This window comes from Ranitomeya variabilis, chromosome 2, assembly GCF_051348905.1.
Source record: "Ranitomeya variabilis isolate aRanVar5 chromosome 2, aRanVar5.hap1, whole genome shotgun sequence".
Lineage (NCBI taxonomy): Eukaryota > Metazoa > Chordata > Amphibia > Anura > Dendrobatidae > Ranitomeya > Ranitomeya variabilis.
In genome coordinates, this window is record NC_135233.1 from 719,111,987 (window position 1) to 719,131,653 (window position 19,667).

The window sequence follows — 19,667 nt, forward strand, 5'->3', positions numbered from 1 at the left end:
GAATGCCCCCTACAAGGTCATTAATAAATATGTTAAAAAGAAGAGGGCCCAATACTGACCCCTGTGGTACCCCACTACTAACCGCGACCCAGTCCAAGTGTGCTCCATTAATAACCACACTTTGTTTCCTATCCCTGAGCCAGCTCTCAACCCACTTGCACATATTTTCCCCTATCCCCATTATTCTCATTTTATGTAACAACCTTTTGTGTGGCACCGTATCAAAAGCTTTTGAAAAGTCCATGTACACTACATCCACTGGGCTCCCTTGGTCCAGTCCGGAACTTACCTCTTCATAGAAGCTGATCAAATTAGTCTGACATGAACGGTCCCTAGTAAACCCGTGCTGATACTGGGTCATGAGGTTATTCCTCTTCAGATACTCCAGTATAGCATCCCTTAGAATGCCCTCCAGGATTTTACCCACAGTAGAGGTTAAGCTTACTGGCCTATAATTTCCGAGTTCAGTTTTTGTCCCCTTTTTAAATATTGGCACCACATTTGCTATACGCCAGTCCTGTGGTACAGACCCTGTTATTATGGACTCTTTAAAGATTAAAAATAACGGTCTATCAATGACTGTACTTAGTTCCTGCAGTACTCGGGGGTGTATCCCATCCGGGCCCGGAGATTTGTAAATTTTTGTGATTTTTAGACGCCGCCGTACTTCCTGCTGGGTTAAGCAGGTAACATTTAATTGGGAATTTTTATCACTAGTCATATTGGCTGCCATGGGATTTTCTTTTGTAAATACTGATGAAAAAAAGTCATTTAGCATATTGGCTTTTTCCTCATCCTCATCCACCATTTCACCCAGACTATTTTTAAGGGGGCCAACACTATCATTTTTTAGTTTCTTACTATTTATGTAGTTAAAGAATAATATCGCTGCTGCGTGTCAAACACAACGAGATCGCTATCCAGGACGCTGCAACGTCACGGATCGTCGTCTTTCTCGCTGCAAAGTCGCTTAGTGTGAAGGTACCTTTAGTTTTTGTATGTTATATTGTGCACCTGTAAAAGTGTCGTAAAACTCTGATAACATTGTTCACAGCTGTGACCTGGGAGTCAGAAATGCTTTACCATGATGTTCCCGTGTCATTTGGGAACTGTTCCCATCAATTTCAAATGTTTGTAGACCCTGAATGGACCCTCGGGGGGGGGGGGGGGGGGGGGTGTCGCAGCAAAAATGCTCAGTTTTCCCATAGACTTACATTGGGTTTCTTGCTAGATTGGAGCACTCGAGCATTCCAATTTGCTCAAACCGAGCAACGAGCGCCTGAGTATTTTAGTGCTCGCCCATCACTAGTAAACACCCCGAAACACGTGTTTATGAATAAAGACTCTGATTTGGCTTTTATCCTAAGTCATGTGACAATGCTCATTAAAGGGTTGACATTGACTTTTAGGATTCCTACTTCCTGCAAATGGCACTAGAGTTCAAGTCCTTTTCTTCTCTGAAGAGGCAAATTGCATATTTGTTTCCCAGCAGGGCACTGCAAGGCCGATAAGTCTCCTTACAAACCACGTCAGGCACGCTACTCTGCGCAAGGAGAGAAATTATCCCTTAGACCCTATTTTCTCTCTTATGAATCCAATCCTGGTTTTGACTAAGATACAAGCACATAAAAATTGCACTAACTAAACTTGTGAACCTGATCTAAAGCTGACAACATAATATTTGTGAGAGCTGCATTTTCTGACCTGTATTGTACCTAAACCAGATTGACTTGGAGATCTTCAGTCCAGTGCTGTAGTTTCCTACAAGGAGAAGCACAGCCAGACTGGTTTTACAGCCACATGTTTTACAATATGTATGTTTGGATTAGCTAACTTTCGAGTCACGGCTGATAAAAATTGGGTTTATGTCTATAGTCATAACATTCGTATTTTTTCACTTTAATACTTGAGTTAATTTAGCATTTTTTCTTCAAAATTCTGTAATATTCAAAATTATGGTTTTTACTTTACCTTCAAAAGACTGAACTCCTTCTGTTTATCCTGGCTGATGAATATGAAGAGGTCTTTATTGGTATCATATTCAGCAAATACAGTGAAATTAATCTTTCCATCATCTACCAATTTCCAGATCAGTATATCATATCCAGTATTGGCATCTCCATTGGAGTCAAAATTAATAGTTCTTCCCATGTAGGTAAAGTTTACATCTTTCAGTGACTGTAAAAGCTGTAAAAGTGGATGAATACATAGGAGAATTTAGACAAAAACAAAAATCAATCTTAATATTCAAAAGTGGCAGTACTGAAAACAGTGTAAAGAAAGTTTACAATCCTCATAACAGGTTGTCCAGTCCTTTTAACGTTAACCAAAATCTTAAACTAGTAGAAATTGAAATGATACTCACTATCAGGTTTGTAAAAATGTTGAGCATTTGCAGCATTTATTCAGTGCATTTTTCAGTGCTTAAAAAATGCTGCATTTTACAGTACCAGGAAAAATTAATGATATTTCTAATATATCATGTACATGCTGCTTTTTTTTTTCTTTGTGTATTTTAACCCTTAATGCACTTTTTCAAATCTGCAGCATGTCATTTCTTTCAGGGGCTGATTCATATGGACTGGTGTGGCCTTGACAAAGTATATGTCACCGAATTCAATAACAGGCACATGTCACTTACTGAATTCAATGCCTCTAGTAAAAGTGCTTCTCACTAAATTAGAATAGGATCAAAAACTTAATTTATTTCAGATCTTCACTACGAGAAGTGAAATTCATGTATTATATAGAGTCATTACAGAGTGATCTATTTCAAGTGTTTATTTGTGTTAATGTTGATGATTACGGTTTACAGCCAATGAAAACCAAAAGTCATTATCTCAGTAAATTAAAATAATTAACAAAAACACCTGTAAAGGCTTCCTAAGTGTTTAAAAAGGTCCCTTAATCTGTTTCAGTAGGCTCCTCAATCATGGGGAGGACTGCTGACAGATGACCAGAAGGCAGTTATTGACACACAAGTTCTACGTGTATAGTTATTCTTATAAATGTGACCCTGTTATGTGCTGTGTAACAGTTGTCACAATGACAGATTAGCGCAAGATCCATTCTGGTGACCAGCCATCCACTTGGGCTCCTTGGATGCCTTCTTTAAGAGTGTCTTGAAAACTTTCTTCACTTAAGATTTCTTCGGAATCGCTGATGCAGCATGATGCTAGTTTCACTTGTTTACTACTGGGCTTTATCTGTGTCCAGAGGTAAAGCTGTCCCAATAGTCCTTTATTTAAATCTGGTCTCCCTTTAGCAACTACTTTATTGTCTTGTACCAGACTTTCCAGTTCCCTGCAGTAAGGCTGCAAATGTTTCAAGATAAGTGTTAATCCATCTTCCAAAGCAGGTGGCGCCATGATCACAGAATCCAACTGATTAACAGCGAGGGTGGAACAGGCCATGTCTACAGCTTGTCTGATAGACGAGAGGCCATTGCCCAAAATAAACAGCTTTACAGACACTTTCATTTCATCCTTCTCTTCAGGGTTTATGGTTTCCAGTGCCAGGGTCATGGCACATTCCAGTGTATTTGGAGATTCCTGCCCTAGATGTGGACTAACTTTCAGGCTCCATTTATGTAGAGTTGTTCTTATACAGTTGCCCAACTCCTCGCTGGTGCTGACCGCACATTTCTTCAGCCATCCCCAGTTCATCAGGTTGCCCTTGTGCAGGTGCAGGGTGACTGCAGTGTCTAGCAGGGTCCTGGCTGCGCCGCTATCGGTGTCCTTGTCCCTAGTGTGTGCAGATACCGGTGTGAACGTGTCCTGAGCCAATGTCTAATGTGCGGAGCTCCGCCTGCGCTCTTTATATAGTGCATCTGCTGCAGCACAATGACTCGGCAACCGTCCAGCAGTGCTGTGTAACTGTGAGTCTCCGACGTACTGCCACTACATGTGCTCCATACTGACTGCTACAAGCTGCCCACGGATCTCCATGTACAACAGCGCCACCTGGAGTGCACCATATCTCCTGGGCAGGGGAGGAAGCAATAGTGTATACAGGCATCACAGCAGGGTATCACTGCTGATTCTTTCTGTGAGGTGTTTTATAACAGGCAAGGAGATATTTTACCTCACAGAAAGAATCAGCTGTGATCTGCTGTAATGTCCCTTTGCTAGGTAAAGAGAATGGGGCATCAGACTGCGCTGCTCGCCTGTCAGGATAATGTACCAGAGAAATCCAAGTAGATGTAATAGAGAATAGACTTTATTTCTACGCGTTTCGTGGTAATCACACCACTTCCTCAGGACAGTCTATACCAGTATTCCCCAACTCCCGTCCTCAAGAGCCACCAACAGGTCATGTTTTCAGGATTTCCTTAGTATTGCACAGGTGATGGAATTATTGCCCGTGCAGCTGATGCAATTATCGCCTGGGCAATACTAAGGAGATCTGTTGGTGGCTCTTGAGGACCGGAGTTGGGGAACACTGGTCTATATTGTCCTGATGAAGTGGTGTGATCACCACGAAACGCATAGAAATAAAGTCTATTCTCTATTACATCTACTTGGACTTCTCTGGTACATTATCCTGACAGGCGAGCAGCGCAGTCTGATGCCCCATTCTCTTCACCTAGCAAAGGATCATCACATTGGGGCTTTCATGCTAAGTGCAGTGGTTGTGTCTCACACAACCATAATAGGTGAGTGAATTTATACTATCTCTCACAAATATTCCCTTTATCTCGGATAAGACCCTATGTGCGCTCTATATTCCTTCTAGCTACCCTGCTGTAATGTCTTCATACTCTTTTGCTTTCCCCCCGCCAACCAGGAGATGTGGTTTGATCACACCAGGTTCCTGTATGGTAAGACACAGCCATTAAACAGCACACAGAAGGGACACATTTATAAGATTATCTCAGCACGGGAACATTTTTTCTTAACACATAAAATTGTAGAAGCTATTATTCTAAAATCTATTAATTAAAATGAACTTTGTTTGTGGGGAAACCCCTTTAATTGCACTCACTAATAGCTAGCACAAAAAGCTATTGTTGTTAGGATAATCTTTTTCTCTACTTACATGGACAGACCAGTGGCACGATTGGTAAATCTTTACCGATGGGTTGTTATTTCATAGCCGGTTTACATAAGCAGACCAAAGTAGATTATATGGCCTCAATGATCTATAGTAGAATATTCAGTGCGCAATGGCTTACATAGTTCTCGGCAGTGTGAGATCTGTTTACACAGGATGATGCAGCACTAAGAATGATGATTCTTTGTGCAGTGCAAAAGATCATTTCACCTGATGAGCTGTTTACACTGCAGAATAAACCTGAAATGAGCATTTTTATTAACACTTGTTAATGATTATCTTTCAGTGTAAAAACAGCTATAGTGGTCTTTTGCAGAGACACAATGTTCCAATTCATTATAAATGTGTTTGTACAATGAAGGGTCTTAATGAAGGGTCTTGGCTTATAAAGAGGAGCCTGATTTATTAATGCCCACACCACTTAATTAATTAGGCTCATTTTACAAGTAGAGTACACCTTGCCATAAATCGTATTCCGGTCAGTGACTTGAGTAAGATTTCTGGCATACAGTATGCCATGTCTGGTAATGAATTAAATGACTGGGCTTTGTCTGACCTCAGCTCCACCCATTTTGGAGGATCTGGCCGGAACAAGCATGAAAAAGCCAAAAGTCGTAGAAGCTTTGCTTAACTTCACGTTGCACAAATGTTACAAATTTTCAGTGTTTTATCCCAGCATGCTGTTTGCTTTAACATCGAATGAACAGAAAGCCATGATTCCTAGTTCTACCCATCCTGCTATATTACTATACCTCCCAAGGTGCAAAAGCATTTGTTTTCTTGCAGTTCCGATCCAAACATAACTTTCGAATTGCATGTGCTATAGCAGTCACTGCCAGTTGAGTACTGTAGAGAAGCCCCGGATGTATGGTGTCTGAAAGAAAATCAAGTCTAAGAGACTTGGATGCCACCCTTTTTTTATTGAATATCACCTCCTTGGAATAATTAGTAACGCAGCCAAACAGTTCGTTGTATTTAATCTTAGGACAGTCAGACAAAAGTACTGCATATTGGTCCAACAGGCGATTCATCTCAAATTTTTGCTGATTTAGATTTATGATGTATTCCTGAAAGGATGTAGTATCTCCACTCTTGAATGTAAATCCAATGACTGGTCCAATATCCTGAATGTTTGGCATGCTGCTAATTTCACTGGATACTGACCAGCTGTCACTAGCTATCCATGTCTTTCGTATTTTTTTCTCCATTACTTTTTGAAAAAGCTTTACTAAGAGTGCAGATTTCAAAAAAACGACAATAACGTTAACTCTGGGCTCACTTATTATTTTGTCGATGGTTTCATCTATGTGGGTCTTTAATGTGCTGTCAGACAGGTAAGCAGGGATGATTTCTTTAAAAGCAATGCAGACATTGATTTTATCAGTATGGATGCCGAAGCGCTCTAGAGCTGAACGCCCATATTCATCATCCATAACTATAAGTCCAATCCAATTCCAACCAGAGAAATGAATGAGTTTTGCCATGGCTTTAGTTTGGTACGAATCATTTGGTATTGTCCTCAGGAAGGCAGGAAATCGAAATTTATCACTCAGTATTTCAGCAGAAGATGAATGGCTAATCTGTGGAAAGAAATATTTGATTTTATTTTGTACAAAATAACAATCATCAAATGAAAGAATTTCTTTAACCCCCTTTAAAAGTAACCTGCCATCAGTTTTGGCTGATATAACATACGGCTATCACCTTTCAGGGCTTGTATACAGCATTCTACAATGCTGTATATCTGCCCCCAGCCCAAGCTGTAAGAGAAGAAAATAACTCATTATACTCACCTGCGGGGTGGTCTGGTCCGATGTGTGTCGCAGGTCTGGGACCGGCACCTCCTATCTTCTTATGATCGCCGTCCTTCTGCTTGCTTTGTGTGGGTGATATGCCCCTGCGTCATCCACACAGTCTCATCAGCACCACGCTCCCGCACAGGCGTACTTATCTGCCCTGTTGAGTGCAGTGCAAAGTACTGCAGTGCACATGTGCCGGGCCTCTCTGACCTTTTCAGGCATCTGAGCACAGCAGTACTTTGCACTGCACTCAACAGGGCACATAAGTAAGCCTGCTCAGGAGCGCAATGCTGAGGAGATTGTGTGGAAAATGCAGAGACGCGTCATCCACACGAAGCAAGCAGTAGGACGGCATCATAAGATGGGAGGCGCCAGACCAAGAAGAGTGATGTCCATCGGACCGGACCGCCCTGCAGGTGAGTATAGTAAAAGTTATTTATCTTCTCTTACAGGTTGGATTGAACGCTTATATGCAGCATTATAGAATTCTGTATATACGCCATGAAATATGACGGCGGTATCTTATATCAGCCGAACCTGGTGACAGGTTCGCTTTAAGCCCCTGGGATATTTTCATTTTTTTTCTTCTACCCTTTTAGCAAGTCACAACTTTTTAAATTTTTTCTTTCAATATAGCCGTATGAGAGTTTGTTTTTTGTTGGACAAGTTGTAAAAACACCATAGAGTTTACAATATATTACACTGGAAGATGGGAATAAAGTGCTGTAAAATTGAAAAAAAAAGTGCATTTTGATTGTTGTTTTTTGTGTTTTTTATTTACCATGTTCAATGTATGGTAAAACTGACTGGTCAACCTCGAGGTCAGTACGATTACACAGATACCAAACTTTTATTTTCTGTTTAAGTGGTGAAAAAAAATTGGAAATTTGTATGAAAAAAATAGTTTGCTTTTGTTGACGTTTTCCAAGACCTAAAATGTTTTCATTTTTGGGGATATGGAGTTTAGTGAGGGCTGTTTTTTTGGAACCTGAGCTGACATTTTTACTGATACTATTTTGAGGCAGAGGTGAAGTTTCTTATTTCATTTTATTGCAGGGCTACACCAGAAATGCATAAGTCTGGCATTTTTAATTTTCATTTTGTCAAGCTGTTTACCAATTGGATTAATTTATTTAATATTTTGATAGATCAAACATTTTTGAATGTAGTAATAAAAAAAGTTAAAAAAATACACATATTTTGTAATTGTTTTATTTTCAATGGGGCAAAAGAGTGATGAACTTTTGTAATTTTTATTTTTTACATATTTTTTAAAACTTTTTTATTGTATTTAATAGTCCCTTTAGGAGACTTGAAGCTGCAATCATCCAACTGCTCGTGCTATACAGAGCAGGGCTTCTGCATGGGCTGGCATTCACAGAGGATCTTAATGACAGGCACCTTGGTCATCAGCAGACCCCCGGCTGTCATAGCAACCCATTGATCACATCATGGGCACGTCGATGGGAGTGTGGAATGGCGCACTCACCTGTCAGCGCATGTTAAATGTTACTGTCAGAGACGGACAGCAGGATTTACTAGGTTAACAGCCTTGGGACACGACATATGATGGAAATATACGTATGTTCTGAAGGGGTTACGGGCTGTTTCAAACTGTAGGTTTTTATTTCATATTAGCAGTAACTGTGTTTTTCATTGATAGCACTCATGATAGTGTACAGGGTAGTTCACATGTCCCATATTTTCCTAATGATCCACACAAAAGCAAAACACAGAAACTGTTCTGATATTGATCAGCGCATCTATTAGGTTGTGAAAAAATTGTTTTCCGAGGACTGTTTGATAGGAGAAGCTTTATAAACCTCCCTCAATTTTTTTCCCACTATATAAACTGATGAAATGCTGACGAAACTGATGTTAAAAACTGCCAGTCAGACCAACTCTGATGAGATTTCTGACCAAAAACACTGATGAAACAGACTGTTTTTTACATATGAGAAAAATCACTGATTAAGAAAGAGCCATATTACCATACTTTTCTCCTTCTCAATATACAATTTTTTTCCCCAACCATCACTCTGCAAATATGATTTTGCTATATAAATACCAAGAAGCTTTCACTGATAAAATAACATTTAATCTGTTTGTTTGTAATATGATCTTATTCAATATTTCTGGATGTTATGGTTATTTGGAATATAGTTATGAATTTTCAAAATAATAAAAAGTAATGGTTATCTCCCAGTGTGGTACTGTAATCTTAGTCTAATCGTCTGTGCATAATTTAGTTTTATATCACTGCTGGATTAAAATGAGCAGAACTGCCAAATTAAAATTATATTTAGTGACTATTTTCAGTGCTGCTGGATTCTCAGATTGTTCCACACAAATATGACATTTAGTGCAATAATTCTGTAGAATTCCCACAGTCTTGGGAAAGCAGTATATGATACAGAAACTAATGAATAATGACTTAAAGTAAATTGAATAACATCTATCTGACTATCTAGTATCTATCTACTATCTATCTAGTCGCCATTTAAACCCATTTGTGACAACTTTTGTGCATGTTATCAGGCCAAAATCACCAGGGTATATGAACTTTTGATCAGGGTCATTTGGATGTTTTGGGCTGTCAATATGATTTAAAAAGAGAAAACACAGTAGTTTATTAATAAATGGCTTCACTCAGCCACTAACCACGAGTGGAGATAAAGTTTTGGTGTTATCATTCATATTCTCTGAAAAAAGGCCAAGAAAGCAAAAATTCTGCCGGGGTATGTAAACTTTTGAGCACAACTGTATGTTTCTATAACATACACATGTAGCAGATTATTTCTGGTTGAGCTGTTCTATACTGCACTGAGAAATAGTATTTGCCAATATTAGTCTCCCAGGTGATTTTTGTTGTTTATCTCTTACAATGAATAGTAGCTGTTCTTTAAGCAAAGTTAATATTGGTATGTAATATAACACAAAGAGAACCTAAGTAATCACACAATGCGTTTAATGAACAAAGTTATCGAAATCTTTTATCACTGACATGAAATGTAGTTGACCTTTCAAACTGTTGCACCACCTTTACAAAGAATACCAGCTTTGTACAAGGCCTTCCAACACTTCCTAAAAAATATTGCTAATCCTATGCATTGCTGTTGAGGAATTGTGCCTAATTCTTCTTGCCTGACTCAAGCATATACATACAATGGAATACATACAAAGGACAAAAAAATGAATACAAGAGTCTATAGTATAAAGTGTAAAAAGGTATATCTTTATTGATAACATAAAAATAAAACATTTTTTTTGGAAGGGGGGGGGGGGGGGGTTAGAATCACCAGCTGGAAAATGGACGTGATCCCCAGTGACAATTATATAGTATAATATAAAAAAATATGCAAAGAGTGGATAAAAAATGCAAATATCAAGAGAATATGGTCAACACAATATAATCTATCTATATAATTGTCTAAGGGGTACTTCCGTTTGTTTGTCTGTCTGTCTTCCTGTCTGTAACGGAAATCCCGCATCGCTGATTGGTCGCGGCCACAGGCCGCGATCTACTTTGAAATGCGTCAAAATAAACCAATCATTTTACTACACTGGGATATATCTTTTAAATCCTGTTGGCAGAGCGGAGATTATCCACAAACCCCTTCTAACCTATGGAGCACTGTCATGCTGTGAGAGGAGACCTGTAGTGTATGATCAGCGCTTGTCACATACAACACTTTGCATCAATTCCCAATAACGGCACATTTTTACCCCCGATACCTGAGATACATACAAGGCTGTTTGTAATGACACACAGCTCTTTCTCCCCTTTCCCTGACCAGTCATTTTCAGCAGTGAGATCTCTGTGTCCTGGTTAATCAAAAGTCACATAGTTACACAAATATCTCTGGTTTTGACCTTCTCTAAGGGCATGATCAGGGGTGGGATTCAGCCGGTACGACCCGGTACGGGGCAGCCGTTTACTAAAATTTCTATCTGCCAGCGTTCCGGGAGCCGGCTCTGCAGCGTGAGTGAACCGACTCTTTTTTTTTTTCCTTCCTTGTCTGGCGCCTGCAGCCTATCAGATTCAGCGAGCTCAGTGAGTGTGACTGTGACTCATGTGGGAGGAGCAGACAGGAGAGAGGGAGATGTGAGTCTGTGGAGTGTAAAGAAATGCCGGTGAGTCCAGTGATGTGATCACAAAATCAGTCCCTAGGAAGGCACAGCCGGGTGCGGTTGAAGTGTCGCTGTATTGTTCCCCTCAGCACCCGGGCATTCACCTCACACAGGTACCGCAGCTGTGCAGCCTGTAGCCTCCCGTCAGGCCAGGCTTGTGCTGGAGAGGTGGCCATGCTGTTATTATCAGCTCCCTCTAATAACGGCTGCAGTTCTGTGCCATCTCCAATTATCTGACACTCTGCAGCTCTTCTTGTCTTTACACTTTTGCAACCTTTTTAATGCACCCAAAATATCTGCAAATCATGGTGATTAACCCCTTCATGTTGTAGCTATTGTTCTTTTTCTGCCACACCTTTCAGGAGCCTTTGTAAGGGCTTGGGGTTTTGTTTTTCTTTTTTGCAGGACAAGTTTTAGTTCTGAATGAGCCCATTTTACCATATAATGTCCTGAAAAACCAGGAAAAAAAAAGTTCACAGTGAGGTAAAATGAAGGTGGGAAAGCAATTCCACCGTATAGTTTGGGGGATTTGTTTTGCGTAGTTCAGAGTGCACGGTTTCATTTGAGGTGGTCTCACACGTGGCATCACAGGAGGCTGGGGCTGCACTCGCTTCTCTGCAGCGTCTCGCCACATTGATCACCTACAGTAAGGGTACCGTCTCACAGTGGCACTTTGGTCGCTACGACGGCACGATCCGTGACGTTCCAGCGATATCCATACGATATCGCTGTGTCTGACACGCAGCAGCGATCAGGGACCGATCAGAATCGTACGTCGTAGCAGATCGTTTGAAACTTTCTTTCGTCGCTGGATCTCCCGCTGTCATCGCTGGATCGGCATGTGTGACACCGATCCAGCGATGTGTTCACTTGTAACCAGGGTAAACATCGGGTTACTAAGCGCAGGGCCGCGCTTAGTAACCCGATGTTTACCCTGGTTGCCATTGTAAATGTAAAAAAAAAAAAAAACACTCACCTTCTGATGTCTGTCACGTCCCCCGGTGTCTGCTTCCCGCACTGACTGTGAGCGCCGGCCGTAAAGTAAAAGCAGAGCACAGCGGTGACGTCACTGCTGTGCTGTGCTTTACGGCCGGCACTGACAGTCAGTGCGGGAAGCCGCCGGCGGGGGACATGACAGACATCAGAATGTAAGTATGTAGTATTTGGTTTTTTTTACATTTACAATGGTAACCAGGGTAAACATCGGGTTACTAACCGCAGCCCTGCGCTTAGTAACCCGATGTTTACCCTGGTTACCTGGGGACTTCGGCATTGTTGGTCGCTGGAGAGCTGTCTGTGTGACAGCTCTCCAGCGACCATACAACGACTTACCAACGATCACGGCCAGGTCGTATCGCTGGTCGTGATCGTTGGTAAATCATTTAGTGTAACGGTACCCTAAGGCCAGGCCATCAATGTTAGTCATGGACAATCTCTTTAAACTTGTTCTATCTGTAATACTACCTCAATCATATTTACTGTAACTTAACTGTTAATAAAGTTGGTATGTAACTAGGGTTGCAGTGCCATATTCTGTTTGACTTGCTGGGATTTGTAGTGCTGTGCACCACCAGCAGGAGTTGATGGTATAGTAGCAATTATACATTTCTGTTCCACGTTGTGTTGAAATAAACTGAGTTTACTATTCCGTATGCTTTGCACAGCGTGTGTGTGTGTGTTTGTGTGTGTACAGTGTATACATTGCGTATGTACACAGTGTATGTGTGTGTAGTGTGTGTACAGTGTGTGTATACAGTGTGCGTGTAAGGCTACTTTCACACTAGCGTTGTTTGGTGTACGTTGCAATGCGTTGTTTTGGAGAAAAAACGCATCCTGCAGAATTATCTGCACGATGCGTTTTTTCTCCATAGACTTTTATTAGCGACGCATTGCGATGTAAGGCCACACGTCGCATCCATCGTGCGACGGATGCGTTGTGTTTTGGTGGACCGTCGGCACAAAAAAAGTTCCATGTAACTTTTTTTGTGCGTCACATCTGCCATTTTCGACTGCGCCCCCTCCTCCCCAGACCTTACAATGGGCAACGGATGCATTGAAAAACTGCATCCGCTGCCCACGTTGTTCATTTCTTTCACAACGTGCGTCAGTACATCGGGCCGACGCATAGCAATGGCCCCGTACCGACACTAGTGTGAAAGTAGCCTTAGCACAGTGCTTGCAGCATGCCTTTATTTTTATGAATTACAATCTTATACAGCACCAACATATAGCACAGCACTTGCTAATTCAGAAAGGACGTGTACAAAAAACGGCACATATTACAAAGTAATACAGGTTAGGCTGGGTTCACATTGCGTTAGTGGCGTCTGTTAGACGGACTACGTTACACAGCGGCATAAACGCGGTGTAACGCAGTCTGTTACGGCCACCATTGACTCCATTGTCGGACGCATCAGTAGCGCACACCCACAATGGGTGAGCGCTAGGGATATGCCATCATTGAGTGACGGACCCGGAGCCGCGGGCTGCAGCGTTTCCGGGTCCGTCACTGCTAGCGCAGATAGAGCTAGAAGATGCTCTATCTGCGCTAGCGCGATGTAACGTCGGCACTTGCGTTAACAGCAGCCAGTTAGCATATGTGCTGAGCGGGCTGCTGCTAACGCAGTGTGAACCCGGCCTTAGGACTACAACCAAGTAGCGCGGGCTCTGTTCACAAGAGCCAACAATCTGCGGAAACAGCAACGCTAAAAAACAGTCTTTACTGCTTCACTAGATACTTACACAGGTGTATCATGAGGCTGTCACTTTACAGGCAAAGAGTGGGAACGATGACAGAGTAAAATCTAGTTTTATTTAAAAAAGAGCCGGTTCACGAGCCAAAAGAGCCGGCTCTTTATAGTGAGCGGAGCCGAAAGAGCCGGATCACCAAAAAGAGCCGGACTGCCCATCACTAGCTCTCAGCGACTGCACGACTGCAGCTCGCCCTGTGTGAGCGGTCACATGGTGCCGCCTCATTAAGGTGATGAATATTCATGAATATTCATCATCTTAAATGACCGTTACCACCTGACCGCGGCGCTCACACAGGACGAGGAGGACGGTGCAGTGCTGCGCAGGGACAGAGCGAGGTGGAGGATTCCGTTCCTCTGCTACGCGGTGTGTGAGCCTGTGAGGTGACTCAGGTGAGTATGAATCATTCCAGCCAGGGAGGACGGGGGAGCCGGCGGGGAGGAGGAGGTCTGCGGTGGACGGCCAGGACGGGGAGCCATGCCCATGAATGATACAAGATGGGACTGGGAGCGTCGGGGAGCCGGCGATGAGCCACGCATGGGGGGGGGGGGCGGCGGGATGAATCATGAATCATTCCAGGCAGGCAGCCAGGGAGGATGAAGGGAGCCGGCGGCGAGCATGTAGGAGGTCCGCGGTGGACGGGGAGCCATGATACAAGATGGGACTGGGGAGCCGCGCCGGCGATGGGCCACGCATACGGGGGGGGGGATGGGAGATGAGCCAGTGCCTGAGCCACCCATGCATACATAACGTATTCTTGTCATTAAGGGAGACAAACTGCTCCCAAAAATATGAATCGTGCCACTGGGCGTGGCTTATTAGTATGGGCGGGGTTATTGAAAATGGGCGTGGCCAAAATTCCGGCGACTTAGAGGACCTGTTGTTAAAAATTTGAATCCCACCCCTGGGCATGATCTTTACTTCTCCGTATGACGGTGTGAGGCAGTAAGGAGGATCATATGCGAGGGTTGATATGTGTCAAACCCGCTAGAGCTCCTTGTGTTCCAAAAAAACACTCACAGAAAAAATGTATATGGAGTAGAAACTATAAATACCTGCGCAGGATATAGGGTGCCAACCTTCGCTGTCAGGCAGGGATGTTTTGAGGTCTAGAAGTAGGGTAAGGCACTATCCTGGGCCGTTTCTATTTTAAGTATTGTTGTATTTTTTGGTGATGGTATTGTTTAGTGCACCGGTATTTTGTATTTAATAAAGAATTAGCTTTTATAGAGCAAGTGGTTTTTTTTTCTGTGAGCAGCTCCTTGTGTTCACAGCAAAATGCCTGTGAATCACAAGGTAAAATAAAAGAGTGGATTGGGTCCAAGTAGTTGACACAGTCAGATTTTTATGAAAACCCATCAAGGGCTTTTATTTTTAGAGGGATTTGCAGGTTTAGTGGTGGGGTGAATCCCTCTCTCCACTCTGGGTTTATAAAATGGCTCTATGGCCACAATTCCATTTCCATTTGTCATTTTCACCTTGGGGGTGGCAGAGTTTTGAGATTGCAAGCTGCAGAGCAGGAGCCTATATGCAACCCAGGTGTGGAGCTAACACAGAGCCAGGGACTTCAATGTGGCTGACGCACCTAAGAGACATGGCGGTGCCATTGTCCACGGCAACAGGTTTTGAATACGAACTGTATTTGTGGAAACCCGGCTGCGATCCGGAGGATATCACTCCTGTATGTGAGTCAGAAAATAAAGACTGTTTATGATGAACTTTCTGTGGTCCCTGCCAATCTGTCGCACTTCACCAACTCTGCTGCACTACAGACGGCGATGGTACCAAATACTAATGAAATGTATGTACACTTTTAACTTTGCAGTAAGTAATAAAAGTGCCTTAAAACATTCTCTCTCTCATTAGTCTTTCCTTTTGCAAATATGAATAATAATGGTAATCCTAATTGACCTGAAATGGGAAACATTTATTCTGATTTCATTTCAGATATTGAGAAAAAAAATGCATATGTGTCTTTTTATACAGTGTATGTAAACTTCTGGTTTCAAATGTAAATTTTTAATTTAAGATCTCCACAATTTAATATCTCCACAACAGAATGAGAAATTAAGAAAACAAACAATATGTTTTATTTAGATCTTCAGCTACTTTATCATGATGTTGCCAGCTTAGAACATAAAATGTGGTGAAAGGTCAATTTTAAAGTCCTTTTAATTCAAAGATTTAAAGGGAACCTGTCACCTGAATTTGGCGGGACCAGTTTTGGGTCATATGGGCGGGGTTTTCGGGTGTTTGATTCACCCTTTCCTTACCCGCTGGCTCCATGCTGGCCGCAATATTGGATTGAAGTTCATTCTCTGTCCTCCATAGTACACGCCTGCGTAAGGCAATATTGCCTTGAGCTGGCGTGTACTCCGGAGGACAGAGACTGAACTTCAATCCAATATTGCGGCCAGCATGCAGCCAGCGGGTAAGGAAAGGGTGAATCAAACACCCGAAAACCTCGCCCATATGACCCCAAACTGGTCCTGCCAAATTCAGGTGACAGGTTCCCTTTAACTAGGGCAAGACAAAACTAAGTAGTAAGGTTTTCATTTATTCCAGGAAACAATTTTCATTTTTAGCTCACAGCATATTGTTCTGTAACATACACATGTATCAGATTAATTCTGGTTGAGTTGTTCTATACTTCGCTGAGGAATAATATTTGCCAATATTAGTCTCCAAGGTGTCTTTTCTTGTTTATCTCTTACAATGAATAGTATCTGTTCTTTAAGCAAAGTTAATATTGATATGTAATATAACACAAAGAGAACCTAAGTAAACACACAATGCGTTTAATGAACAAAGTTATTGAAATCTTTTATCACTGACATAAAATGTAGTTGACCTTTAACCCCCTTCCGACATTGGGCTTAATAGTATGCCGATGTGAGACTCTCCCTTTGATGTGGGCTCCCGCTGTGAGCCCACATCTTTCCTGGCAAATTTCAGCTGTTTTGAACAGCTGACATGTGCCTGGAACAGCCGCGGGTGGAACTGCAATCCTCCCGCGGCTACTAACCCATTAAATGCTGCTGTCAAATGCTGACAGCAGCATTTAACATGCGCTTGTGGCAATACCTCCGGAAATCCGCCCACCGGTGACCCCCGTCACGTGATCTGGGGGTCACCGGTGGGTTAGAATGACAACCAGAGGGCTCCTGGAGACATCTGTGGTTGTCACTGAAGGCTTGCTGGGAGCACTGCTTGGTGGTCGGCGCTCATAGCAAGTGAGTAATTCTGCTACATACAGGTGATCTGATCATCGCCTGTATGTAGTTGAGCCAATCGAGTTATGGCAGCTTCTAGTCTCCCATGGAGACTATTGAAGCATGCCAAAAGTAAAAAAATGTTTTTAAAAATATAAAAAATATATAAAAGTTCAAATCACCCCCCTTTTTCCCCTTTCAAAATAAAACAAGAAAAAAATTCAAACATACATCTATTTGGTATCAACACATTCAGAATCGCCTAATCTATCAATAAAAAAAGGATTAACCTGATCGCTAAATGGTGTAGTGAGAAAAAAAGTCAAAACGCCAGAATTACATTTTTTTGGTCACCACAACATTGCATTAAAATGCAGTAACGGGCGATTAAAAGATTGTATCTGCACCAAAATGGTATCATTAAAGAGAACAGCTCGGCACGCAAAAAATAAGCCCTCACCCAACTCAAGATCACGAGAAGTAGAGACGCTATGGGTATTGGAAAATGGCGCAAATTGTATTTTTTTTAACAAAGTTTGGATTTGTTTTCACCACTTCAATAAGAAAGAACCTAGAAATATTTGGTGTCTATGAACTCGTAATGACCTGGAGAATCATAATGGCAGGACAGTTTTAGCATTTAGTGACCCTAGTAAAATAGCCAAACAAAAACAAGTGTGGGATTGCACTTTTTTGCAATTTCACCACACTTGGAATTTTCTTGATTTTTAATACACGACATGGTAAAACCAATGGTGTCTTTCAAAAGTACAACTCGTTCTGCAAAAAAACAAGCCCTTACTTGGCCATATTGATGGAAAAATAAAAAAGTTATGGCTCTGGGAAGCGAAAATGCAAAAGCGAAAAAGGGCTGCGGCGTGAAGTGGTTAAAAAAGTTGTCTCATTAAAGAAAAAAACTGCTAATTTGGCCAGGAAATGCTGAGGTCTGCAAGGCATTTATCCTTTCAGAACCATGACAGGGGAAATGTATCACTTGGTACGTATTCAAAGGAATAGGTGTTCGTGTAGTAAAAGAGTAGCTCAAATCTGTCAGAACAGTTTTTTTTTTTTTCCGTCAATATGGCCATGTGACGGCTTGTTTTTTGCAGGACGAGTTGTACTTTTGAACGACATCATTTGTTTTACCATGTCCTGTACTGGAAATCGGTAAAAAAAATTCCAAGTGTGGTGAAATTGCAAAAAAAGTGCAATCTCATGCTTGTTTTTTGTTTGGCTTTTTTGCTAGGTTTACTAAATGCTAAAACTGACCTGCCATTATGATTCTCCAGGTCATTACATAATTCTGGCATTTTGAATTTTTTTCTCGCTACGCCGTTTAGCGATCAGATTATTTCTTTTTTTTTTTATTGATAGATCGGGCGATTCTGAATGTGGCGATACCAAATATGTGTAAGTTTGATTTTATTTTTTAGTGTTTTATTTTGAAAGGGGGGTGATTTAAACTTTTATATATTTTTTTCATATTTTTTAAAACATTTTTTTACTTTTGCCATGCTTTAATAGCCTCATGGGAGGCTAGAAGCTGGCATAGCCTGATCGGCTCTGCTACATAGGAGCGATGCTCAGATCGCTCCTATGTAGTAGATTTACTGGATTGCTATGAGCGCCGACCACAGGGTGGCAGTCTGGCATCAACAACCATATAGATCTTCAGGAGATCTCTGGTTGTTATGCCAATGCACCGACGACCCCTGATCACATGACGGGTGTCAGCGGTGCGCGAATTTCCCGCCCGATGGCCGGAAGCGCTTGTTAAATGCCGCTGTCAGAGTTTGACAGTGGCATTTAACTAGTTAATAGCAGTGAGTGGATTGCGATTCCACCCGACGCTAATGCGAGCACATATCAGTTGTACAAAACAGCTGACATGTCACGGCTTTGATGTAGGCTCAGCGACCTCAAATAATGCAAAAAAAAAAAACAAGTTCATAATCATTTAGAAACAACAATACTAATTTTTATTTTTTATTTTAACTGTGGAAAAGTTCAGAAATCAATATTTTGTGGAATAACCATGAGTTTTAATCACAGCTTTCATGCTTCCAGTCTTTCACACTACTTTTGGGTAACCTTATGCCACTCCTGGTACAAAAGTGTAAGCAAGTCTTCTTTGTTTGATGGCTTGAGACTATCCATCTTCCTGTTGATTACATTTCAGAGGTTTTCAATGGGGTTCAGGTCTGGAGATTGGGCTGGCCATGACAGGGATTTGTTGGTCCTTCTTCCACACCTTGGTTGACCTAGCTGTGTGGCATGGAGCATTGTCCTGCTGGAAAAACCAGTTCTCAGAGTTGGGGAACATTGCCTGAGCAGAAGGAATCAACTGTTTTTCCAGGAAAACCTTGTATGGGGCTTGATTCATACGTCCTTCACAAAGATTAAGCTGCCCAATTCCAGCCTTGCTGAAGCATTTCCAGATCATCACCGATCCTCCACCAAGTTTCACAGTGAGTGCAAGACACTGCGTCTTGTACACCTCTTCAGGTCTCCGTCTAACCATTAGATGACCAGGTGTTGGGCAAAGCTGAAAATTAGACTCATCAGAAAAGATTACCTTACTCCAGTCCTCTATGGTCCAATTCTAATGGCCTTTGGCAAACCAGCCTGGCTCTCCTTTGCTTCTCATTGATGAAAGGCTTTTTTCTAGCTTTACATGACTTGAGTCCTGCCTCTAGGAGTCTGTTATGAACTGTTCTTGCCC

The 19,667-nt window shown here is 41.9% G+C and overlaps 1 protein-coding gene and 1 pseudogene across 1 annotated transcript in view; both read right to left on the reverse strand.

The window, feature by feature from the left end:
* LOC143807689 (G-protein coupled receptor family C group 6 member A-like) overlaps nucleotides 1-19,667 on the reverse strand; it is a 66,048-nt gene that overhangs the window by 21,013 nt on the left and 25,368 nt on the right. The window contains exons 3-4 of the mRNA XM_077289519.1: nucleotides 5,805-6,632; nucleotides 1,972-2,187 (exon numbers count right to left, since the gene is read on the reverse strand). Of these exons, the coding sequence (XP_077145634.1) occupies nucleotides 1,972-2,187; nucleotides 5,805-6,632 (1,044 nt within the window). The remainder of the gene's footprint in view (nucleotides 1-1,971; nucleotides 2,188-5,804; nucleotides 6,633-19,667) is intronic.
* LOC143809863 (glutamate--cysteine ligase regulatory subunit pseudogene) lies at nucleotides 3,054-3,665 on the reverse strand (annotated as a pseudogene).